We start from the raw sequence: 27,157 nt of genomic DNA on the forward strand, positions 1-27,157 counted from the left end.
TGTATGTGTGTGCATGTGTATATATGTGTGTGTGTATGTGTATATATATGTGTGTGTGTATGTGTATATATATATGTGTGTGTATATATATGCGTGTGTGTGTATAGACAGATACACACTCATACCTAGGACACCTTATTTACCTTATCGATATTTTTCAAACTATAATTTTGGAAGGCCTAGAAGCAGACCATAGTGTATGTCATAGTGCCTGTGAGTGATTGGGGGTAGACCGTACAGCAGGACCAGCTCATGTGATAGCACAGGTTGTGCACCAAGCATCTTGAGCACACATCATTTACATTGACAAGGCAGGATGTGAATCGTCTCTTCTGGAGTTGTGCAGTGGGCCTGGCATGACCAAGTTTATGCATGTTAGGGTCCCTCACATCTGCAGTTCAGATACCTCGCTTCTGCATCAGTCATAATATCTTCCCTTTTTTAATCCTCTTTTTCATTTTGGGTTTCAGATAAGCTTTGAATTGAAGAAATATTCTGCAGCTAAATATAAATTTGAAAATCACTGTGCTACATGATGAGTAAAAGAGATTTTTTAAGCTAAAGTAATTTGTTTTTAGATTATGAAAGATTTTACCTTGAATTTGCCATAATTAACTACCAGAAAAAAGAATAATTACCCCAGTTAAGACTTCTATAAACACTGCATTCTCTTCCAGTGTTTATGTTAAGCATACATATGTTTATTATTGTTTTTGTTTTATAAATTTATGATAACACTAAACATAATTTTATATATTTACTCTTTCATGTATTATGACCACTTTTTTATGTTTTTACTAGCTGATACCAGGACTTTTAACGTCTATACAATACTAAATCAATTGTTGAGTCCCAATTTATTTTTTGAAAGCTTCATTATTTGTCATGTAGCTTTGGCATGCTTTTTCTCTTTCCTCCTCGCATCCTTTCTTTTTTCCTCTTTTTTGTTCTTTTCTCTCTCTTTTTTCTCTTTCTTTCTCTCTTTCTTCTATCAAACATAATTTATTGTTGTTAAACTTGCACCCTTAATATTTTCTTTCGGTAAATTCCTAAGCCCATAATGACAAGTGCAAATGATATAATTATCTTTAAGACTATCAAATAGAACCAGGCACTGTGATTCATGCCAGTAATCCCAGCACTTTAAGAGGCCGAGGTGGATTGCTTGAGCCCAGGAGTTCGAGACCAGCCTGAGCAACATAGTGAAACCCTGTCTCTACAAAAAATAAAAATAAAAATAACCCGATGTGGTGGTGTGCCTGTAGTCCCAGCTAGTGAGGAAGCTGAGGTGGGAGGATTGCTTGAGCCTGGAAGGTCAGTGAGTTATGATCACACTACTGTGCTCCAGCAGTAGTCTTTTGAGACATTGTCTCAAAAAATAAAAAAGGAAAAAAGACTAGCAAATGGAGGTAAGCGTTAGGAAGAAAATCAAAGCAGGAAGGGGTGGGGCTTACTGTTTTTGAAAGGGTTGTTAGGTAAGGCCTCTCTGAGGAAATAGCATTTGACCTGAGAGATTTAAATGCAAAGTGGGATTGAGCCATGGTACCACCTATGGGAGAGTTCTTCAGGGCAGAGGAATCAGTAGGTATGAAGGCTCTGAGGTTGGAACTTGCTTTGAACTTTAGAAAGTTCAAAGGGCAGGAAGGAGTACAACAGGGCTAAAGTGGAGTGAGCTTGAGGCTCTGAGATGGCTAACTCACAGAGGGTGCTAGACCCCACATAAGGATTTTGTTAGCCTAGAGGTTTCATTCTAAGATTCAAAGCCACCGAAGGATCTCAAGCTAGAAAGTGGCATGGTCTCATCCCTTTGTAGAACATCAACTGTAGAGGTCAGAAGAGAAGCCACAGACAGACCAGTTTGTGAAGAAACCACTGCCAAAGTCCCAGAAAGAAGATCATGGTAGGACACTGTCTTAGTTCATCCCTTGTTGCTCATAACAAAATACCCGAAACTGGGTAATTTTCAAGAGAAAGAAATTTATTTCTTACGGTTCTGGAGGCTGAGAAATCCAAGGTTGAGGAGCTATGTCTGGTGAGAGCCTTCTTGCTAGTGGGGACTCTGCAGAGTCCAGAGGGGGCACAAGACATGGCATCATTTGGCAATGGGGCTGAGCAGGTGAATGTTCCAGGTCAGTTCTCTCATCTTGTTGTGAAGCCACCAGTTTCCCTTCCATGATAACCCATTAATTCATTAATTAATTCATTAATTCATTCATGAGGGGAGAGTCCTCATGATCTAATCACCTCTGAAAGGCCCCACCTTTCAATCCTGCCACACTGGAAGTAAATGTCAACATAAATTTTGGAGGATACAAATATTCAAGTTGTTTGGAGGAGACAAATATTCAATATGTTGTCCATAGCATGGTATCAAACAGTAGGTGAAATGTTCTCTGGTCTGCACTCTCAACAAAAAACAAACAAATCACTAAAATAAAAACTCCATGTGTGTTTGAGAGAGATATTTTAATCTTGACTACTTTGGTAGGAAACATACTGCTCTAACTTCTAACTTATTAATTATTAGACTTTATTCTTAGTGCTACATAATATTCAATTGTTTAATTGTCATGTGTTTTGTGGATTTTTTTTTTCATGTATTACATACTCATCTTGATGCCAGATTTACTGGAATAGGTTTTTATCATCAACTTAAATGAAAGTTTGAGCATTCATATTATTTTTACTCATACCATTCATATTATTAACCTTTTATCTATCAAATTTATGGCAAATAGTTTCCTAGTTTGTTGGCCTTGTTCTTTTGTGCATGATTTTATTTTTCTTTAAGTTTTCAATTTGAAGCAAGTTTCTACTTGACGGTGGTACCTTTAATTTTCCTCTGAGCCAAGATTCCTTTAGGATAGCTTTTCTTGATTTCCAGGTGCTAGGACTCCTTTAGTTTCAGTCTTCAGGAGCACTGCCCACAGGGCTCTCTCTGGCTATCTACTGTCTATGAATAATTTATTTATGGGTCAGTGCCAGACTTTCTCTACTTCCTGACCAACTGTTTGAGGAGAGGTATGAAAGAAGAGGACAGCTGAGCTGGAGACATAGGAGAAGTGTTTGCTAGATACTACAAATAGCAAATGTAAGGAATTAATCAGAAAGCAGGCAATTTGCCCCTGAATTTCTGACCTAGGAGGAGAGTGGAGGTAGAGCAAAAAAGTTCCCAGACCTGCTTTAAGCTGATCAATTTCTTCCTTGCAGTGATACAGGACTGATGGTAATTTAAAAGACCTAATTCTAGTGACTTTACAGTAAGGGTTATACCCTAACATCAACTGTAAAGGCAAGAATAGAAGCCACAGACAGACCAGTTAGTTAAGAAGCCACTGCAAAAATCCCAGAAAGAAGATCATGGCAGGGCGAGGTCTTAGTCCATTTCTTGTTGCTCATAACAAAATACCCAAGACTGGGTAATTTTCAAGGGAAAGGAATTTAATTATTATAGTCATTGTATTGAGGCAATATGACTCTCAACTTTTATATTTTGGTGAGAATGTAGATTTACTTATCTCTATTTTACCTACTCATTGTAAGATCCAGTGAAAGAAGAGACCATCTTGGTTTTGTTCGCCTAGTTTTACCTAGCTCTCAGTACAATCTCTGATATTCAACAAATGTTTAGATATTTGTCAAAGGAACAAATGGATGGCTCTGAAATAGGCAATGGTAGTAGTGAATGGACGACATTGTGTCACAGGCTGGTAGTCATAACACAGCTGTGTTATAAAATTGGTTCCATTGCCCTACTTTGTTAAACAGAGCAGCGCTTTTTGGCTCTGATCATTGTTAGTACCTTCCAGGCTGGTGCCATCAGGAACCCCAGGACTTGGTAGTGAGATTTGCATTTTTACTTCATTGTCTGGTACCACTTGGCTCTACAGCTTTTCTTTACATTTACTGTAATTCTCGGATCTCTTCTTTGTGCTAGTTGGTATCATTTTCTTTCAAATTAACCTCTTCTAAAGTAAGTTTTTGATGGTGATGATTTGGGGTATTTAAGCTCTCATTTGTGGGGTGGTACTCGGGGTAAGTATGGAAGGATCCTTATATGTCTTCCCCTGGTAAATCCCTTTTTACAAAGACAAATCATTATTAAACCAAATGATTATAGAAGAGATGACACTTTTTTTTTTTTTTTTTTTTTTTTTTTGTTTGAGATGAAGTCTTGCTCTGTTGCCCAGGCTGGAGTGCAGTGGCGCATTCTCAGCTCACTGCAACCTCTGCCTCCCGGGTTCAAGCAATTCTCCTGCCTCAGCCTCCTAAGTGTCTGGGATTACAGGCACATGCCATCAACCCGGCTAATTTTAATAATTTTAGTAGAGACAGGGTTTCACCGTGTTGGTCAGCTGGTCTCCAACTCCTGACCTCGTGATCTGCCCACTTCAGCCTCCCAAAGTGCTGGGATTACAGGCATGAGCCACCGCGCCCAGCCCAGATGACACTTTGTATTGGTGATAAATTAGAATTCTTTAGACTTAAGAAATGAAATGAGGTATCTTATTCTAAAACCAGCTTTCAATGAGCTGTGCTTGTGGTGAGCAGAGTATGATGAAATGCCCCTGATGTGTATGCTCCTGTGTGACTTCTCTTTGATGTCATCACAGCCATTGCTTTCTGTAATAAATGTCAGTTTTTATGTGTCCATTAAATTACTGTGTTTTACCTATGCTGATAACTAGAGCTGAATGGTTGTTGTCAAACAAGAGATGTGTCTAGTGCTACCAAGGGGTACTAGAGAGTAGAGATGTTGCTTAGATATGGAAGCAGAGAGTGAATAAGGAAATAACAGATCAGAGGGAAGTGGCATGTGATGAAATAGAGGTGCTCAGGGTGGTGTTTCTCCATTTGAAGTAAATTGAGGATCCCGGGAGCAGAAGGCTTCCATCTGTGTCTTCCTTTTGTGTTCAAGGAAAGAGAAGTTTAGACCGAGGATAGGACCAAGATAAAACTGGGAACAAGAAAATAGGTTCTTCGGCATCTAGGAGAAAACACATCAGAAATGGGAGTAGTCTGTGTTCAGAGGATGGGGAAGGTGAGCTTCTCCAGAAGAGGGGCTGGGCCTCAACTGTGTCAGCTACCTAACCCAAGTGCTAAATGTCTCTTCGATCACTGAAGGAGTAACATAAATGATCACCAAAGAAATGTATCTCAAAATCTATAGAACACTGAGCTTTAAATTTAAATTTGCTTGTGATTGCTCAAAACTGTATTACTTTAGCCTTAGTACAATCTCAAACCTTTATCAAAACTTGTTTAAATTCAGGCATCTTGACTTAAAACCTTGTCTAATAATATCCTCTCAACACAAAATACAAGTTTTACATTTATATGTTGATTTTCCGAGCTCCACTATGGACCAGTTATTGAAATATCATCATCATCATGAACGTTGTAATGAAATGAAATGGCCTAATTGCAGTCACCTCTTTTCTCTCTTCCAGTGCATTTTTAGAAAATGGGTCAAAGTCAAAGTAGGATATTTGTGTTCTTTTCCTGCTCCCAGCTTATTAGCTTGAGTATCCATTTCCTGAATATAACCAAATTTACCAAATAAAAGGGACAGGATATGGAATAAAGAAACCAATCATTGCTGTTGCTCTATATTTTAGATACATCTCTCTCCCATACCCGAATCTGCTCACCTTTCTATTCCAGAAAAGAGTTCTGATTTTTTTAGTGACTTGTAAACATTCCTTTCTTCCTGTAGGTGGAATGGCTAAAAAATGAGGAGCCCATTGACTCTGAACAAGATGAGAACATTGACACCAGGGCTGACCATAACCTGATCATCAGGCAGGCACGGCTCTCGGACTCAGGAAATTATACCTGCATGGCAGCCAACATCGTGGCTAAGAGGAGAAGCCTGTCAGCCACTGTGGTAGTTTATGGTAAGACCAGCCCAAAGGCCAGGAATGGATAGGGAGGGCAGAAAGCAGAGAGGCAGAGGGATGTATGTTTTATTAAAACTTTTAATGTCGAGAGCTGCAAAGACCTTGGGGTTCGTTCACTGCAGCGCTCTATCTTGCCTCCCCCACCTGGCAGGCGAAAAACATCACTATTTCTATTAATGTGTTTGCCGTTCCTTCCAATATTGCACTTCCGTGTGATAGTCAGTGACATTTCCAATCTCTCTTTTAAAAATAATAAAAAGCTGTTTATTTTATTCCATTATGTTTATATTTGAAAAGAATTGAGATGGGCAACTTCTGCTTCCCACGCCTCTCAAACCCAATACTCACCCCAGTTTTTCCTAGACCTGCTGTCAGGTAGTCTCTCCCCTGGTATGTGAAATTCTCCAAAAACAAACAATACTATTTGCTGAATATCTCAGGTATTATATAAAAGAAGTTCCCAGCTATATAAGTAAAGGCATTCCCTTCCACAATAGAAGAGCCCTGGGATTTATTTTTGAAGCACTTAAAGTCAGAAATTCAAATGCTGATATTTTCTTCTTATACTCTGGATTTTCAAGTGCTTTAGAGATTTATTGATGAGTTCTTTCTATTTCTTATAATTTCCTTGCAAGGCAAATTCTGTGTCCCTCCTATTTCAGATGAATAGGCTGAGGACTGGATGAGGTGACCCCACTGTTGTCTCATGATGGGGCAGCCAGCGGGGGCTGCACAGTCTCTCGGTCCCCGGATGCCTGACTCGCAGCACCTGGCACAGTGGCTTGCACATAGTAGGCAATCAGTAAAATCCTCTCTCCTTTTTTTCTCCCCTCCCCATTTTTCTCTCTCAGTGAATGGAGGCTGGTCTTCCTGGACAGAGTGGTCAGCCTGCAATGTTCGCTGTGGTAGAGGATGGCAGAAACGTTCCCGGACCTGCACCAACCCAGCTCCTCTCAATGGTGGGGCCTTTTGTGAGGGAATGTCAGTGCAGAAAATAACCTGCACTTCTCTTTGTCCTGGTGAGATATATGCAGATTCCCTTTTCCCTTCTGATCCACCAACACTATTAAGCTGGTGTGAAGCAATCAATGTTACCTTCTTTTCCAAAGTCACCCTCTCCCAAGTTCTTAGAATAGAACCTTTATCCAAGGTGCTAATGTAAAGCTCATTGTCGTGGCAGCAACGTGGGTAAAATGCCACGATGCGATGTTTTGGGGCATATTTTTTAATACTCAGGTGACACTGAACATTCGTCATCAATAAGCCAATTGCTATGAAGTCTGGTTATACTGCCAGTGTTTGGTTGGGCTAAGCCATCCCCTTCTCTCCTTGGGTTCTCCCATCTTGTGGCCTGTATTTGTATAATAGTTAGCAGGGATTAGATAAACTGTCTTAAAGCACAAAAGAACGGTACCAAATGTTTGACTCTTTATTATTAGTTATCAATCAAATAACTTTATCAGTTCTAGCTTTGTATTTATTTATAACACAATTGATAGAGACTGTACACTGTCACAGCAGTCTATATTTTACATTTGGTCTATGCTTGCCTTTCTTTCTGTAAAAAGAGATACTTCATTTACCAAGTATGGATTTCATAAATTCCGTTGTCTCTTACTGGCTGTAACCCAATTTATACAACAAGAAATAGATGAGATGGAAGATGACTTTCTTTAGGAAATGCATATCCTCCCACTGAGAAATAAATTGACCCTGGGTCTCACATGCACTACAGAACATTAACTCCAAGGACACTGAACTAGAGCCTCATGTCTTTATAATAAAATCGCAAATTTAGTTGCAATCAAAGTTAAGGTAGGGCTCTTCCCAGAAGCATATTCTTGGAGTTTCATTTTGGACTTATGTTCAATAAGCATTTATTGAGTGCTTACTATGTGCCAGGTACTGTGCAGGATGCTTTTACATACATAATGTCATTTACTCCTGTGTTGTGAGTTTTACTATCCCCAGTTGGCAGACATGGTAAAATGAGGCTAAGTAACTCGCCCAGGGTTGCTCAGCGGATAAGTTGGCAGATCCAAGACAAGGGCTCAGACATTTTGCTTCAAGTTCAGTATTTTTTTATATTACCCTATTCTTGACTAATTGCTTTAGATTTAAAATTGCAGTATCTTAAATAACCCACATAAGCATGGTTGAACTATTCCTAGGAGGTAAAGGGCAATTGCCTCAGACATCTGCCATGATCTCTAGGGTTGCTTTTTAGTGGAATTAAATTCAGTTTGTTCATTTCTACATACAGCAGCAGTCCATGACCCAAGAAATTCTATTTATATAAGTCCTGGTATCTTGGGGTTTGACTGACCTGTTTTAGTTTAATATTATCAATATATTTGGGTTTAACTTTATATTGTTTAGGGGCTTCTAGGGCTTAAAGATAGTTCATTCTACTCTGTTCTAAACTGTCAACCCCTAAGAAAGTGGCTGATTATCAGTGGTTACTGCACACAGTTTATCTGTCCACCTAAGATGCACTTGGGCGGTAAAGACTGGGAAAGAATGGGTCATGACAAATTTTTAGCCAACCCAATGGTGCTGGAAATATGAATGCTTGCCTCAATTTGGTAATTGGTCTCATCCTGAAATAGCAAGAGTATTATACCACTGCTTTTGTGAGCCTGTCTCTTCAGGAAAGAAACCACGGAGAGAAGATAAGTGGATATGTTCTTTTGTTTCTGTTTGGTGGTGATTTCCTTAAAATCCAGCTCTAGAACAACAGCAGTCCTGGGGTGAGTCTCCTGACAGCTACTTGATTCATTCTAACAATGGTTTCTTTTGTTTGCCTTTGAAGTGGATGGGAGCTGGGAAGTGTGGAGTGAATGGTCCGTCTGCAGCCCAGAGTGTGAACATTTGCGGATCCGGGAGTGCACAGCACCACCCCCGAGAAATGGGGGCAAATTCTGTGAAGGTCTAAGCCAGGAATCTGAAAACTGCACAGATGGTCTCTGCATCCTAGGTAACACCTTCAGTTTAACATCTTTAGTGTTTGTTCATAATACTATTTATGCATCTCAAGAAAGTAAGCTACAACCATTAATGTGGTTAAATAAGTTAGCAAAAAGCCAAGTTGCTAATGGCAAAATAAAAAATAAATTAGGTAAAAAGTGCAGAAAAGCAGACAAATGCATTTTTAATAGAGTTGGTATAAATTCATATATTGTATCACTGTGCATTCTGTTTATGTGTGTATTTATTAAATTGATAACATTTTAAGAGTAGGAAAAAAGTTAAAATATTTTAGACTTTTAGAAGCTTCCATTTTTAATTTTGGTGAAATTCTGATACTGATCACTGTGGTTATATTTCCCCCCAGGAATTTTGCAAGCACAGTAAAGCATTTAATCATCTTTAGAGACCATGGATTCTGTGGCAAGGACCATGTTTTGTGACTGTTATCTTAAAAATAGACTGGGCGTGGTGGCTCACGCCTGTAATCCCAGCATTTTGGGAGGCCGAGGCGGGCGGATCACAAGGTCAGGAGATCGAGACCATCCTGGCGGTGAAACCCCGTCTCTACTAAAACTATAAAAAATTAGCCAGGCTTAGTGGTGGGCACCTGTAGTCCCAGCTGCTCGGGAGGCTGAGGCAGGAGAATGGCATGAACCCGGGAGGCAGAGCTTGCAGCGAGCCGAGATTGCACCACTGCACTCCAGCCTGGGCAACAGAGTGAGATTTCGTCTCAAAAAAAAAAAAAAAAAAATTACGGGGAAAGGAGAGTGATACCTGAGGAAGTGGGTGGCTTTGTATCACAGTGGTCTGGCAGAGTAGCAAGTAGAACATTTGTTTCAAAATTCCCAAGTCTTTGCTTTATTCCTGAGATTACATTATTACCATCACCAAGGGACTGTCTGCCTGGGTTAGAAGATATGGGAGGGTCAACTAGAGTTCAAGAGAAACAGGTTTTCATTTGGTGCTCTTCCTTATTTACTTTGTGTTCTTTGGGCAAGTTGCTTAATCTCTTAACTTCTCTGACTATAATTACCAAATATGATACCCACTTTTTAGTATTGTCAAGGCTAAATGATAAAATAACATATTTGAATGTTGTATGGCACAGAGTAGGTACACACTTGATATGGATCTCTTCTCCACTCACCCACTCAGATGAACCAAAGTGTATTGATTTTGCTGGGGTATTTAAAAAACACAAGACTCAGCACTTATTTCTCTAGAACTGGTCGCCTTCTTGGAAATTTCTTTGGAAAGTATCTAGCAAAAAAAAATATATATATATACTATAGCTTACTAGTTTGTGATCTTCTCAGAGAGATGCATCACATTTTCTTTGGGAAAATGACAGTATGGAGGAAATATCTAAGTTGGTTTTATTTTTCTGCCTTAGTATGACTGAATACTCTTGAAGGCAGGCACCTGCTACCTGTTGTATTTTCAGACTAATTCTGTATGGTTCATACATCGGTTAAAATGATTAGTACATTGAGCACTGCCTGATAGCCTTTATTTGCTAGTACAAGCACTGATTACCTTGCATGCATCAGATACGATGCAGGGGCCTGTAATGGAAGACCACCTACCCACCAGTTGTAGTTTGGGTATGCTCTCCAATAAATGCATACCAACTATTTGCTGCCTTCAAAAAGCCTTCCCCCTTCCTAAATGTAAGGAATCTGAACACAAGCTCAATAGAAGGATTTTTAAAGAAATATGCTTCTCACCTCTCTTGAATACCACCAGGTTTTCCTAATACACACATTTGAGGTGTGACTGTTTTTATTTCCACTACAGGAGAACAAGGAGAACACTTAGAAAACCGCTCATGTGTCACTAAAACTACACATGGCCAATGTCCATAGAAAGAGTTCATTTAGTAAGCCAATAAACTGCTTAAAGCAACTACCTGAACTATGACCATGAGTGACTTCAAGGAAAGAACTAAGGAAAGCTTTTTGAATTTTACAAGGACATATACACCTGATCGATTTTATGTGTCAACCGGACTGAGCCATGGGATGTCGAGATATTTGACCATGATTATAAATTAGTACAGTTGGGCGGTGAATTTCATGTCTTCTAAAGAACCATGACAATATAACTATTTGGCTACTGGTTGAAATTTTTATATTCATAATAATAACCTTCACTAACAACCACAGGTTGTACTTGCACTTGGGGAAAATCAGTGGATATCAGGCTTCAATCTTAATTGACTAAGACTTAATCTGAGAATTACTGATTGGAGACAGATAATGGTTAGCTCTTAATAGAAGAAAGAATTGTTATCCAACACACAAATATTATTTTTTTTTTGCATTTGCATTGTAATAGCTTGTCATTTATCAATTGAATAAGAGTTCTGTTTAAGGCTGAAAGGACTTATCAGCACTGAGAGTGTACTCGCAAGCCTCTATCCTAACTCTGAAATCTGAGATGCAATATTAGACAGGGTTCTCCAGAGAAACAGAACCAATGGGATATGCACACACATAGAGAAAGAGTGCAATGCAGAGATGTTTAAATATATTTATTATGAAAATTGGTTCATGTGATTCTGAAGCCCGGCAAGTCCAAAATCTGCAAAGCCCATGTCCCAGTTCAGGCCCAAAAGTTGGTAGGCTGCTGTGGAACCAGGAACATCTGATGGCCCGGTTAGAAAGCTCTCAGGCAGGAAGAGCCAATGTTTTAGTTGGAAGGCTGTCAGGAAGGAGCATTCTCTCTTACTCACGGGAGGGTCAGTCTTTTGTTCTATTTAGGTCTTCAACTGATTGGATGAGGCCCACCCACATTATGGAGGGCCATCTGCTTTTTTTCAGTCTGTGAATCTAAATGTTAATCTCATCCAAAAACACTCTCACAGAACCATCTAGAATAATATATGACTTGATATCTGGGCAACCCATGGCCCAGTCAAGTTGGCACATAAAATTAAATGCATCACGGATGCATACGTACTTTTATGGAATTAAAACAGCTCAATCCTTTCCTATAGTGGAAATAACATAGCTAGGAAGATAGGCTTGGGATGTGTAAAAAGATCTCTGTTAAATACTCCCATGAGTTGAAAATGCTACATAAGCCTTTTCTTTCTATGTAATCTATTAATTTCTTCCACTTTCTTTTTCACTTCAGCATGTTTTTTCGAGCCTTCATTGTATGCATATTAGTGTATTTATCAAATATGATCAGAGACTTTTGATGGCTATAGTGATAAAGATTTTTGAAGGAGAAAGGGTGAAGTCTATGAGATTATTGATGTAATTGAGATATATTTTCATATCAGTAGGAAACGGGTATGTTCATAAGAGCACAACACCAGGATGTATTCTGTCCTTTTAAATAGAAAGTGGCTACCTATATAACAAAAATGAAAAACACCAGACATGGTGGCTCACACCTGTAATCCCAACATTTTGGGAGGCCAGGGCAGGAGGACCACTTGAGTCTAAGAGTTCAAGATCAGCCTGGGCAACATAGCGAGACCCTGTCTCTACAAAAAATAAAAATTAAAAAAATATAAGCCAGACATGGTGGCTTATGCCTGTAGTCCCAGCTGCTCTGGAAGCTGACGTGTGAGGATGAAGCTGCAGTGACCCATGATCGTGCTATTGCAGCCCAGCTGAGGCAACACAGTGAGATCCTGTCTCAAAGAATAAATAAATAAAAATAATACTTCACTCTCTCTTCAGGAAGCAATGAACAGTAATCCAATTAAATGATGCCAACATCAATCTGAGGTTCTCACTGGTACTCTGTTGGAGTGCTCTTGGTGAAAATAGCTGTGCTTTGAGGATAGAGCTCCAATGAAGGCTGACTTTGATTAAAATAGTGTTTGGCAACAGCTTTATGGAGCAGTAGCTTTATTGAAGAATCTAGGTCATATTACAATTTGGGAATTTTCTTCATCCTGATTTTCTTCCTTGACACTCAACATGACCCTAGAGCAATTCCTCAATTTCCACCTTCTCGTGGAGGATTCACAATGGCATTTCTTGGTTCTTAGATGACCTACATGTCTTTGATTTTATTTAGCCTTCAACAAAACACCTGGTTTTTCTTTGTTGTCTCTGAGGGTTGCATTTCTCCTAGAGATGAAGCTGCCAGCTCTGAATGATGACTTTAATATTTGGGTATTATTGTTGCTTAGTCAGTTGTGACTAGAACACAGAACCTTAATGTTACACTGTCCCAGATGGCCATACCTAGATGCTCTCAACAAGAAAATAAATACGGCTGGCACAGTGGCTTATGCCTGTTATCCTAGTATTTGGGGGACCCAGGAGAGAGGATCACTTGAAGCTAGGAGTTCAAGACTATCCTGGGTAACAAAGCAAGACCCCAGTCTCTACAAAAGAAAAATGAAAAACGAGTCAAGTGTGGTGGTACATACCTGTAGTCCTAGCTATTCGGGAGGCTGAGGCAGAAGGATCACTTGAGCCCAGGAGATCGAGGCTGCAGTGAGCTATGATTGCTCTACTGCACTCCATCCTGGGTGACAAAGGGAGACCCTGTCGCTTAAAAATCAAAAAGTAAGTAAATGCCCCAAGACTGGTAAGAAGCAGATTAGGAATTTTTTGGCAATAACTGTGAATCCACAAAGCTAAATTACAAGCATAAACATGCAATGCCTTTATACTAGAGTATTGCTTTTCTAGAGGAAAAAGGTAATGATGTGGTATGACTGTCAAGAAACAAGAACTTGTAGTTCCATGTTTTCTGAGCTTGAACACCAGAATCAGGTGGTTTCCTGACCATTGGTCTTTCTCCTTACTGTACATAGCTGCTTCTGTGCTCTCAGATCACAGCCAGAGAGAAATAAGCTGTGCATGCCTCATTGACAGGAAGAGAAAGGTGAAAATAGCAGGGTGTTTAGTTTGATCCTGAGGAATAGGAGAAGCCAGCTCCCTCTCTCTTTACCCCAGGAGATATAAAACTAAGGGCATTGGCTTGAGAAGATTAAATGTGTATGCTTCAGAAGGGATTAGCACCTAGATGTGTAGTGAGACCAAAGCTAGAGAAATGCCACATGGGCCTGAAAGACAGAGGAAGTCTCCAAGGCTTAGCTACCTGATAGCTAAGCCGTTCTTCTTGTCAAGGTGTAACATAGGTCAGTTCAACATTGACAGTTCAAAAACTGAAATATCAGTAAAAGAGTGGTTTGTTTTCAGTTCTCATGGCTGCAGTGATAAGAAAAGTTTGAGTTGATGGTTAGGAAACCCCATCAAGGATAAAGACATCTACACAATAGCAGGTTCAAATAAACATCCCGGAGCTACATCTAATAATCTAACCACATTGTTGAATGATCTACTTAAATGACCTAGAGGAAGCACCTGAAAAAGTGAACCTGTAATCACAGGAAAGATATGTTTGCTTTGTTAAGCATTTTCTCTTGGACCATTCTAAACCTCATTGTTATTCATTACAGTAATTACCTGAGTTCTTTCCCTGTGTTTCCTAGGGCACTGAATCAGAGAAATTTCGTCCTGGAGATAGCTTTTCGCATCTAAAACAACTTATTTCTGTACTAGTGGTTTTATGGAATACCTCTTTTGTTTATAGGATTATAATGGATGAGTGTCCCTTTACCAAAACAAAACCTATCAATTCCTTTCTTTGGTCAGAGTCAGAAATCATACTTGACTCAATCTAGACTTTTTGTTAGACAAGTTCATATTTCAGAACCAGCTGAACCAGCCACACAGCACAATTGCTTAATTATAGCATAAATTCTCTAAATTCAAGAAATGAAAATGGCATTAGCAAGATAACATACCAGCACAGTATATTTTTATTTGGCCACAAAGCATCCTACTGCTTGCTAATTCTCCCAAGTACTTTTAATTTATAGGACATAGTAGGTGCTCCTTTTCACATAAAGACTTTTTCCTAGAGATACTCAATAGCTTGGCTTTCTGCATAACAATTGATTAATTCAGAATTTGCCTTCATATATACTGCATAGCAAATGTGGACATAATATTGCAGACCCACAGGAGTCATTAGAATGTAGATTTGGGCACATATGGTGTCATTAGCAGCTTAGCAACAATCTCTCCCCCGTGCCCCAATAAACACTTTTCCATTATGGGTGCCAGTATGAAGATCAGTGAGGAACAAGCTTTAACAAGACAGAGTGGAGTGGCTTAGACTGAAGTTTCCATTGTGCTTAATTAAAAAGAAAATAAAGCAGAGATAGCGCAATATTCATGTGTCTTGGTGAAGGCTTTAAAAACAATTTTTTTACAAAGCTAAAACCGTCATTTCTGTGCCTCTTGATGGGCACTTGCACTCAAGTGCCATATCCTGAGTGGATTGGATATAAACAAGATCAAGAATAAAATGCACGCAACAAATTACCATAACACTTCTCCCTTTGTTACCCACCCACTATTGACTTTTCTATTTTTATGCCTTGTTAATGAAAAGAAAAAGACATTTATTGTTTTTTTTTGAACATGATCTCCCTTCTCAATGAAGACTGGCATTCATCCATTGGTTTATGTTGGATGCGTATTTCCTAAGCTATTAAAAATCTGTGACCTTTCTTACCAACCAGGTTTGAAACACTTAAGATGCCTTTTGTCATCCAGGAAACTTTTTCTGTTGCCACCATCTTCTATTTCCTCCTGGATCTGTGCCACAGGTACAGAACCAGGACAGAAGAGCCTAGGTAAGAACTGCTTTCTCAGCTGATAGAAATGAAGGAAGTTATTCTGCTTGTCTCTCTTTAACTCTCCTTCTACCTACATTTTCCCATTGCTACCCACTTTTTCCGAAAACATATTTCAATATGTATGTTTCCACTCTGCTTGCATTCTTTTGGCAAAATTAGACAGGAAGTCCTATGTAGCACTTCGGAAACATAGTCTCTGGAAGTTGGTTTCTCTCAAGCACATCTTGTTAACTTTGTTCATTTTATGAGAGAAATCGAAATAAAACACTTCCACTGTAAATAAGGGTGCTAAAACTGAATTTGGGCAGCTGGAGAGCAGGATGCATGTACCTCCAGATCGTATTACTTAGAGAGCGAGGGAAAAAACGAAAGCAAAACAAAGTAAAACCTAACACAAACCCAAGAAAACTAAACCACATAAGAATGAGTCCCTGCGATGATGTAAACTGGAGACAAACCCATTAGAAAGCTTACAAACATTTCTTAAATTATAATCTTAGAACCAAATCGTCGGTGAGAGTGCAAATCCATAACAAAGACAATTTTATAGATGCTATTCCCGAGAAACACTGAACTGGGAACTGTTGAGCTTCAGTGAGACTGGCCCACGTTGGGCCTGGATTTATCTGGCATTAAGAACACAGGCTAACTAGCCTTCAAAGCTCCTTTGTGACTGAGTTGAAACCAGCTGTTCTCCACTCAAAATGGACAGACAGGAACCTACAATGGGAAGAAAGGAATGAATTGAGCCTGTTGGGTGTGAATATTCATCCCTTAAATGAAGGATAGGTTGAAGCCTCAGGGCTCTGCAGTGAGATAGTTTGAGTTTGAATTCCGATTACAATACTATGGGCAGGAACACCTTGAACAAGTGTCTTAATTTCTCTAAGCTTAAATTTGCTTATCTATAAAACAAAAATTATAACAGTATCTATTACAAAGGGTTCTTTGTGAGAAGATAAACTAATCTGAGTAAAGCATTTTCCCTCCATAGTAAGCACTCTATTATACAAAATAGCAATAATGATAGTGTGTGTGTGCGTGTGTGTGTGTGTGTGTGTGTGTGTGTGTGGTGTTTTGTTTTGTTTGAGACAGGATCTCACTCTGTTGCCCAAACTGGAGTTCAGTGGCACAATCATAGCTTACTGCAGCCTCAAACTCCTGGGTTCAAGTGATCCTCCCACCTCAGGGTCCCAAAGTGCTAGGATTACAGGTGTAAACCCCCATGCCCAGCACATATGTGTTTTCTAATAAAGGAATTCTTGCAGCAGAAAAAAAAAGTTTTCCATGTTCTGCAAGAGTATCAACAGTGCAATACTTTCTATATTTCATTAAAACTTTTCCTAATGTATCTGGTTAAGATAGTGTCTAATAAAATAAAATGTACTTATTAAAACCTGTAGAAGACATTATTTATACATTCATTACATTCTTTATACAAACTAGTTTTGAGCAGTAATTTGAGAAATACTGTCAGTTGTCAAAAAGAGTTTGGATGAACCCTAACAGTTCACAAAGACTCTTAAACTTTCTGTCAGACAAAAGAATCAATATCCTTTCCTAGAACTTCTGATAAGTAGCTGAATGAACTACTCTCCATTTTCTATCCTTCCTCTGCTCAGCTGGTAGGATTTGGTCCTGAGAAGGTGACAGACCAGGGGATCTATAAGGTCCCAACAAGTTCTAAAATTTTATGATTCTAACCAACAGTTAAAAACAACTCAAAGTCATACACGGTTGTTCACACCTATATAGTCCCAGCTATTCTGGAGGCTGAGGCAGGAGGATCAAGTTCAAGGCTATAGAGCACCATGACTGTGTTTGTAAATAGCCACTGCACTTCAACCTGGGCAACATATCAAGACTCTGTCTCTTAAAAATAAAATAAAATAAACCCTCACAAGAAAGGCTCAGGAGAGGGAAGGAAGAACACTTGAACCACAGGTGAGAAAATCAGTCCTCACCATGGTGAGTAGGATATACAAGCATCTTTCATTCATAAGAAGTACATGTATTCTGACAAGCTGGGCAGAAAATATTTTTTATTTTATTTTATTTTATTTTATTTTATTTTATTTATTTATTTATTTATTTATTTATTTATTTATTTATTTGAGATGGAGTCTTATTCTGTCGCCCAGGCTGGAGTGCAGTGGCACAATCTCGGCTCACTGCAACCTCTGCCTCCTGGGTTCAAGCGATTATCCTGTCTCAGTCTCCCGAGTAGCTGGGATTACAGGCGTGTGCTACCATGCCCAGCTAATGTTTATAGTTTTAGTAGAGATGGGGTTTCGCCATGTTGGCCAAGCTTATCTCAAACTCCTGACCTCACGTGATCCACCTACCTTGGCCTCCCAAAGTGCTGGGATTACAGGTGGTAGAAAATATTTTTTATACAGCAAATCCTAATTTGTCAACACAAATTCAAAAATTCTTTCTCAGTAGAGTAGGGAGAAACAAAACCCAACAACATATGCATTACTAGACTGTACTAGACTGTATAGCAATTTATAGATACCAGGATTACCATTCTGTCGTGAACCAGTTCTAGAACAATGATGCATGCCTGGTACTTCTCTTATTCCACATTCCCAGATTCCAAAATTACCAATATTGCCATATTTATTTTCAATATTTAAAATATTTTTTGCTGTCAGTAATGATGGATATCCAAGGTCCCTTCTAGTCAGGATGTTTCTTTTAGGCTTTCTGTCATATAAACAAAACGATCCTTATTTTATTAGTTCTGTAAATTACAAATTTTACATTTGCAGTGTAATTAATCAGGATTCAACAGCACAAAACCCTGGGTAAGAAATATTAGTCTGGACTAGAGAAAGATTTAATGTCTGAGATCATAGAGTGGTTTAGCTATAAAAGAAGTGGAAAGAACCCAATCAGGGAAGTGATTTAAAACTGAGTGATCTACTGTTGTGAAAAACTCAGTGGCCTCTGGGGTGTGCTGAACAAAGCAAATTAATAGAGATAAAGGAAACCTCTTTGTTTTGATTCCACCTATTCTCTTTAAATTACAAATTAAATACACATCTCTTCAAAATCATTACGAAAGGTGATAAATAAAATAAAGATGATACTAACATCATCAATAGATATTATCATTAATTCCATTAACCCTGCCCTTCCTCATTCGCTAGAGTGTCAGTACTGTGAATAAGAAAAGACCTGGCCTTCTTATGTGTGTTTAGTACAGGACAGTGTTAGTGTTCGGTGGAATGGAAAACCGCCATGATCATTTAGAAAGATATCATAGGGTAGTAAAAAGAGCTCTAAACAAAGAGTCAGGAGTCCTAGGTCCCAGTTCAGATCTTCCGTTAACTAGTGCGTTACCTTGGCAAATCTCACAATCTTGCACCTGTAACTGTAAAATGAGGAAATTGAGCAAGAAGATCGCTAAGTTTCATTTTAGCTTAAAAATGAGATACACACACCTATACATATATATACACACACATACACACACAACATAAGCACATTAAAATAGATATACATATATACGGGTAAAATATGAACATACATTGCAGCTATATATTTACCAACTTCCAGATATATATGCACACACATATTAAACATATATACACATATATATAAAATACATTATATAGTATGAAAATAACACCACTGACATGTCAGTGACTTCAGATTATGTGTTTTTTAATGAGTTTTGAGGAGAAGTTTATTCTCATTCACACCTAAAATCAGCCATTTGAATGATGGTTACATAAACTGACTTGGGCATCTTTTAGATATGAAACAAAAACAAATTGCCCTAACCCAACAAAACAAGTTGCTGGCCTCACTTAGGGACTGACTTATCAAATTCAACCTCTTTAGCATTGTACTCCAAACTCTTCATCAAGAAGCCACAACATCCTATGAATTCATGTAGAACATAGGAAATTGATGAACCTTGACTTTGTAAATTTGTGATTGAAATTATGTACACTGTATAAGACTTAGCAGCACTGATTCATTTGACAGATATTTATTGAGTACCTACTATATTCTATTTATTGTTCTAGGTACTGGAAATAGGTAAACAAGACCGATGTAGACCCTATGTACAGGTAATTTGGTCTGTAATGTTAGATAAATGTTTGGACTAGCATGAGAACTAATGAAGCTGAAAAACAATTTGTAAGTCAAGGGTCCTCAATTTACAATTTCCCTTTAAGCATTTTCTAATGAGTCAGGACTGATAGCCTCATGTCAGTTAAGTATTTTCTTAGTCATCATAACAAACACCTCCCAAATCTCAACCCCCACCATCTTCCCTCCCCAAACCTCCCTACCTCCCTCCTGAGCAATTTAAGGAACAACCCTTGACACAGCAGGAAGCCACTGTGACCCTATGGCAAGGCTGGCACTTACAAATAGGATTCCTTTTTTACAACTTTATTGAGGTATACTTGACAGTTAAAAATTGTATATATTTAAGTTGCACAGCTTGATGATTTGATATATGTGCACTTGTGCAATAGTTGCCACATCAAGCTAATTAGCATATCCATCACCTCACATAGCTCCTATCCTTTTTTTTTTTTTTCAGTGCATGTGTGATGAGAACATTTAAGTCTTGCCCTTTTAGCAGATTTCAAGTATACAGTACAATATTCTTAACAGTAGTCACATTATTTCACATTAGATTTCTAGGACTTCTTTATCTTGCCTAATTAAACTTTATACCCCTTGACCATTATCTCTCCACGTCCTCCATCCCAGCCTTAGCCCTCGGCAACCACCATTCTACTCTGTCTCTATGAATTTGGTATTTTTAAATTTCTCATATAAGTGAGATCAAACAGATTTATCTTTCTGCATCTGGCTTGCTTTACTTAGTATATTCTCCAGGTTCATCTATGTTATTGAAAGTGGCAGAATGTCCTTCTCTTTTAAGGGCGAATAATACTTCATTGTTTGTATATACTACATTTTCTTTATGCATTCATTTGTCAACAGGAATTTAGGTTGTTTTCATATCTTTGCTATTGTAAATCACGTGGCAATAAACATGGGAAAGTGGATATCTCTTCAATATATTAATTTCATTTTGATAAGATATTTTTAAATGATTTTTCAATATTTGAATATCACTCTTGCCTCAAAGTCAGTGATTATCATGACATTAACCAATATATGATTATCTTAAGCTTGAATTATAGAATCTGGACTTTTTGTTCCATTTTGAATATATATAGTATATATTTCTATTATGACTGGAAGGTAGGGAATCAAAGCAAAAGAATTCATAGGTTAGAAAAAGGACTTTATTATGCATCTTCCCTTGGAGCAGAGTTGGAAGCATTGCATTTTATTACAAAGGCTAATTACTGATAAGAAAGTCTTATAGATATGGGCTTAAAAGTGTTTGCAGTGGCCCAAGAGCATATTTTACTCTGCATATTCATCACCAAAACTAACACACATGGAATCAGTAGGAAGGGATAGACATCACAATGAAGTTGGTATCAATCTAGATGTTTCAATGATTGAGCTCAAAAATACGTAAATGCCACCTGTAAGCACAGTCACTAAGGATACTTATTTGTCCAGGCCCCCAGTTTGAAAGAAAAAAGGGGGAAGACTACATCTCCTGAATGCACACTAATTATGTGCTTTGACTAAGGGCAATTCAGTAAGGTCATTGTCATCAGAAGTGACATCCTTGAGCCGTCTGTTTTGGTACCCTTCTGACTTCATCTAATTAACATGATGGGATCTTGAACAATGCATAGTTAGAAGATCTCAATAGAACTGTTTCTCATTTACTAATGTGCATCTCAACTCATAGAAGTTGTTATTTAGGTGGATATTTTTGCCATTCAGCCATGGAATTCCACTAATTCTCAGATTTCTCTGGGGAAACCAGTGATTTCTCTCACCGACATCACCAATTGGAAAACTCCAGGAAGAATCTCTAAAAACTTCCTGTTCTCTGTGCTTGTCCTCCATGAGGATGCTCAGATTGCATTTTAAAAGGGGTAATAGATCTTGTAATGTCTATACAGGCTGGGAAGCTGGGGGGAGTACAGTTGGAGTGAGAAAGCAAGAACTGAACTAACCCAGTACTGAGTGGGATAAATATGGTCTCTGAAGGGTCACTGCTGACCAAGATCTTTAAAAATGAACTGAAAAGAAAAATGCAATAAGGAAACTAAAAAGAGTCAAATCTAGAGATGGTTTATATTTTAATCTCTTTTACTATTTCTGCATTTTTAATCACTGAAAGAGTTTTAGGATGTATACAAGAGCTGGAGGTTGTTTTTCTGCATGTTCTACAACCTACATGAACTTTGAACACTCGGAGGAGAACAGAATCCCCACTTGTCATTGTCTCCCTGACATATTCCAGCATAGTGTTGTTGCCAATGCAAAGCAGACCTCATGTTTGTCTAATTATCCTTCACTGCTAATACAAGGCCTATCTGCCAGGCCCTGGGATTTCCTACAGCCTTGGATAGCATTCAGAGGGCATAACACCAGCTCTTAATTATTTCTAGTTATGGAGGGAAAGAGGGAAAGCATGAATACAAGCAATACACTGATAATCAATAACCTCAATCTCTTTTCCACCAGTCAGCAAATAATCAAGCAAATAGCTCTTAATTTCATTCCCCCCATCTTTCTCTTGCTGTGACTCTGTGGTTGCAGTATCATACATATAAGCTTTTAAATATGATTTACATGTTAGACACCCATAACTGACAGTGATTTTTAAAGTATAAAATAAATGAACATTTGTGATGTTATTACTTTTTGGAAAAGAATACATTGTGTTTTAGTGACTATAAGTTAGACAAACTGTCGAGAGAGGGAAGCAATCCCTGCAAATGGATTAATCACCAGAGATTTCAGGAAATAATCAGAAATCCATCAGTGCCATGGAGTCAGGAAACTTTTCTGTGAGAGCCTTGAAGAGAGAAGGGCTTCCCAAGGTGAGGCAACAGCCTGGACTAAAGCTTTGAGTTGACCTTGTAGAGAGTTAATAGATGTATCAGGCTAGTACATGGATTTGTACTGAGGTGCTCCAGAAACCAATTCATATCTGGCATGGTGGGACCAGTAATGCAAGACCACAAAGGTAGGCAGAGCAGTTGACCATGACTCGGAGGCAATGTGGAATCATGGCAGATTCTTTCATGCTAATACTAGAGAATCATTGCAACAAATAAGGAAATAAGACAGAGAATAGAGAGAAAAGGCAGACTATTCCACAGATTTCAGAATCAACTCCTAAATCATTTAAGATTACAAAGCATGTGAAGAGTAAATTCAAATACAAAACAGTTAACACATACCTGTTTGGGGGTGGAAAAGGTTTCAAAGCATATGATTTATGACAAACAAAATAATTAAAGTGGTCTTTGGAGGTAAAAATACGGGATATGACTAATCTAGTGAAATGAAAGAATGGTAAACATTGACTCTAATGATGTATTTGAATTGCTGCTGGGAAGGGAGTTGCTGCCCCATTGGGTGTTTAGTCTACATTTAAGCAACCCTACTAACTGAATCTTAAAAATGACATAGGCCCTGGTATCGAACATATCTATGCAGTATTCAAAACCATTGGGAGCAGGTTCCAAGTAATCACGAGCTACAGCTTTTGAGGAGCAGCCCTCTGTCTGCCGCCCTCACTGTATGGTTGGAGATGAACCCTTCTGTCCACATGTGCCATCTCCCTGCAAAGGGCCTGTTGTCTGTAGTCCCAGAGAGGTGGGCTGCATGCAACTGACCACATTTGTTCTCTAGTAGAGGCTGGATGTGTAGGGATGATGTTATAAATAGCAGCTAAGAACAATGGATACCATGGAAATGGTTCAGGAGCATGGAATATAAAAAAGGAAGCAAGAAATTAAAGGAGAAAAAGAAATGAATCATCACCAAAAATAAAAGGTAGATTGTTCTCTTTCTCCATCATATAGATATATGCCTCCCCCCTCATACACACACAGGCAGACACAAAGCAATAGCAGCCTTACAGTACTAAGTGACAAAAGCAGATTGCAGAACAATACATAAAAGACAATTCTGCATTTGTATAGGTAAAAATGATAAATCACTGGCAATTTTATATAGTTTCATATCTATAAAATCATAGGGGATAAAGACCTAAGCTTGTATATATAACTTAACAGTGGTTATCCCTTGGTGCTGGAATTATGCTTTCTTCACTTTGTGATTATCTATATATATATATATACACACACACATATATATATTATTTATATATATATTATTTTGGATGCACAACTAAGTAACTGTGTGAGTATAAAAATGAAATAAATGAAAAAAGTGAAATAAAATGTGACAATTTGAAACACTTAAAAATGTTTGCATTTTTAACTTATAAATACACAAAAAGATTATAAGACTGAGTTATAATAATTTATCATCAATTTCCAATTTACTTAGAAGGTACCAATCAGTATATGTTAGACCCTGGGAAAACTGCTATGATTTTCTCCTAAACTACAGCTCAGCTTCCATCGGCTCAAAATTGCAACATCTCTCACCTGCAAGATATAGGAGAGACCCTTCTGGGACCATTTATTTACCATAGCTACCTCAAGACCTCTTAGGGAGGCAGAGACTAACTAAAATTGACCACGCAGATCCCAGATGTGTTGCCCGAAGGTGATCGTGATCACAAAAACCCAAACCTCAAATAATCAAGATCTCTTGGAGTGGGGCCCAGCTATGAGTATTTGTTAAAAAGCTCCCTAGGTGATTCTAATATGCAGGCAACACCACTAAGCCAACACTACCACCAAGAACCATGGCTCTAATGGATTAATTTACTAATGGTCATTTGAACTTGGCCTTTGGAGAGAGGTAAAATTAAAGCAGAGAGAATGTAGTTGATCAAGGCCAAGTTGTTCCATGGCCCTGAGCCTTGTGAGAAAATAATTATGCAAACAGAATAAAAGATCATAGAGTGGGTACTTCTTGCAAAGCTAGTGAAGTCAGTGGGTAGCCCTCTCTTGTACTCATTGTAGAACAATCTCAAACAGGTATTTCTTTTTGGGAAAAAGCTCTATGTTAGCAGATTCCTGTCAAGGTACAGTTATTTCACAAAACATAGCAGAATCCAATTTTGATGCTGATGCCAGGGGACTAAAACCCTCTTGGGCACCAGCGATTTCCAGCCATTTCCATAGGAGGATACACGCTGATGCACAAGACATGCTAGACCCTAGCATAACAAGTCCCACTGTAGAGAAGCGGCCGTTTGAATAATTTTTACTCTGTATAGTGTCTTTGTTTGCTGGTCTGCAGATTTATAGTGGGTGAAGGCAAGGGAGCCTGCATTCTGGCCCCTGCTCTAATTTTTAACATATCAGGAAACTGAAGTTTTGATTTACGTTGGTCTCATAATAGCAGAGGCCAGAAGTAGATACAAGTTTTAACGTGCATTCAGGAATCCCCAAAATCCACTAGAATTTCTGATTTGGAGTTGTGACTTCTCTCTTAGCAGCAGCACAAATAGGCCTTTTTTTTTTTTTTTTTTTTTTTTTTTTACTGATGATGATCATGATAATCATAACAGGTTGAAATTGTGTCATTAGCTGTTGATTGTTACCTTTATTGATGCCAAACGTGCTAGCTCTATGCTGCATGGATTTCCAGTTATGCTGAATCATCAGTGGCAACCTTTAATGGGAATTTTTATTCCCATTTTACTGTGAGAATACTGAGGTCACACAGAATGCAGACAACTGAAGGTTTAAATCCAGTTCTAATCCTGGTCTACTAAAGCCACAATGCCAATAAAAGTGGCTGTAGAGCTAGGTGAGAGGCAGAAGTGCCGCACTCATGCCCTGTGTGCTCTTGTTGCCTGATTTCTCTGTCTCAAGTCCATGGGCCTGGGTTTTTCAGCCACATTCGTTCATTCATTCTTTCAGAACTATACCTAATAGAACTCTACTACTCCCATTTTTTCATAGCCTGGCTGTATTAGATTTATTTTTCTGGAGCACAGTTATATATCTCACATATTTTTAATGGAATTTCATTTTGCCACCCAGCGTAATCTTAGTTCCTGTGGTTTAGAAGGAAGAAAATACTGTTAAGCTCAGTCAGAGTTCTAAACAGATGTTCTACATGTCTCCTTGTGTAGTTGTAGCAATGTATCACTTTCAGACATCTCAGCCTTGGCCTGCCAGCCTCGCTGTGCCCCATGCCAAATGCTTTCAGATACTGTGCAATAAGCAAAAACTGAGGTTAGCTTAAAACCACCAAAGTCATTTTATTCTGATTCTTGAATGCATTAGCATCTGGACTTCGGTACGGACCACCTGCTCTCAGTACCGTCACATCTGTTCAGTAAGGGAAATGCAAGTGTTCTCTGTTTTAAGAAACCTGACTGTGTAAAAAAAAATCTGACTATGATCTTATCAACATCAACAAATTATTATCTTTTATAAGGATTTTGCTTTTTAAAGAAAGATTTGCCAGAAATTACTCTTTACCATCTCACTTTGCTTTTCTATTTTAAAAAAATAGTGGCCCATTTGCAAGAGTGAGATTTACACACACCTTGTGAAAGTTACTTCCACAACAAATCAGATGGCAAAACACACTAGAGCTGCATTTATAGCACACTGCATTCATATGATGCAAGAGCATTCCGTAGAAACCATGTTAAATGCAGGAGTGAGTTAGGGTGAGACAGACTCTATGGAGAACTCAGAATAGAGCTGTGTTGATCTGCCTGGGAAGGGTGATGGTGCAGTCAGTCAGATAATATTTAAATTCTCAAATGTGTACTGTACCAGATTTGCTTCAGTTAAAAACATAATCCAAAATGACAGTTTCACCCCACGCAGCTCGCCTTCGGGCAAACAGAGAAGGGGACTGCATAGGGTTCCCCTACCATTGTGTGATTCTGTGAATGATTAGCAACAGCCTGGATCCCTGTAGTCAGACAATGCCTCATCTAAACCCTAAGAAAGGACTAATGAGAAGGAGGAAGCACCATGCAGATCTTCTAGAATCTTGGCATAGCCTCTGAAGGGTAGTCACCTTGGGTTCCTGCATTGTGGAGGAGTTATGTGAGCCTGAGATGGACCACGGCAGGGGGAATGGGGAGAAGAGGGATAGTGGTGTGACACAAAATAAGCCACAGAGGCCCAGTCTCAGGACAGGAGACAATGGATGGGGAACACTGGGGGCATTGAGAAAATTCCTCAGCTGAGTTCGGACTCCTGTGGCCATGCTGAATGCCTTTCTCTTAATCCACCTTATCTGATGGGTGCACTGCTAAATACTGTGATTATAAAGTGACAACTTTTCCATCGAGAGAGATGGAACAGATTTTAGCAGATAATGAGATGCGAAACAAAAAAAAAAGAGTAGTTTTGTAAAAACAAAACTAACATGTTCACCATGCCACACCCATACCTGATAAGAATGGATAAACAGGCAGAGTTGGGGACTTTTTATCCAGGCTGTGATCACTGCATACCAAGGCAGGATCCCTTTAAATATTTATTCGCTGGTTCATTTTTCTGTCATCTAGAGTGAAACCGCATCCCTTACCTGAGCAGGCTTCTGGCTGTATATAATAGAGCGACAGGCTGAAAGC

The 27,157-nt window shown here is 38.7% G+C and overlaps 1 protein-coding gene across 7 annotated transcripts in view; it reads left to right on the forward strand.

The window, feature by feature from the left end:
- UNC5D (unc-5 netrin receptor D) overlaps positions 1–27,157 on the forward strand; it is a 567,925-nt gene that overhangs the window by 443,175 nt on the left and 97,593 nt on the right. For 4 of the 7 annotated variants that reach the window (XM_007962156.3, XM_007962159.3, XM_007962158.3 and 1 more), the window contains exons 5-7: positions 5,717–5,897; positions 6,752–6,919; positions 8,713–8,877. In XM_007962156.3, the coding sequence (XP_007960347.1) occupies positions 5,717–5,897; positions 6,752–6,919; positions 8,713–8,877 (514 nt within the window). The remainder of the gene's footprint in view (positions 1–5,716; positions 5,898–6,751; positions 6,920–8,712; positions 8,878–27,157) is intronic. The other 3 variants (XM_007962161.3, XM_007962163.3, XM_007962162.3) reach the window with 1 other exon arrangement.

Source organism: Chlorocebus sabaeus, chromosome 8 (genome assembly GCF_047675955.1).
Source record: "Chlorocebus sabaeus isolate Y175 chromosome 8, mChlSab1.0.hap1, whole genome shotgun sequence".
NCBI lineage: Eukaryota > Metazoa > Chordata > Mammalia > Primates > Cercopithecidae > Chlorocebus > Chlorocebus sabaeus.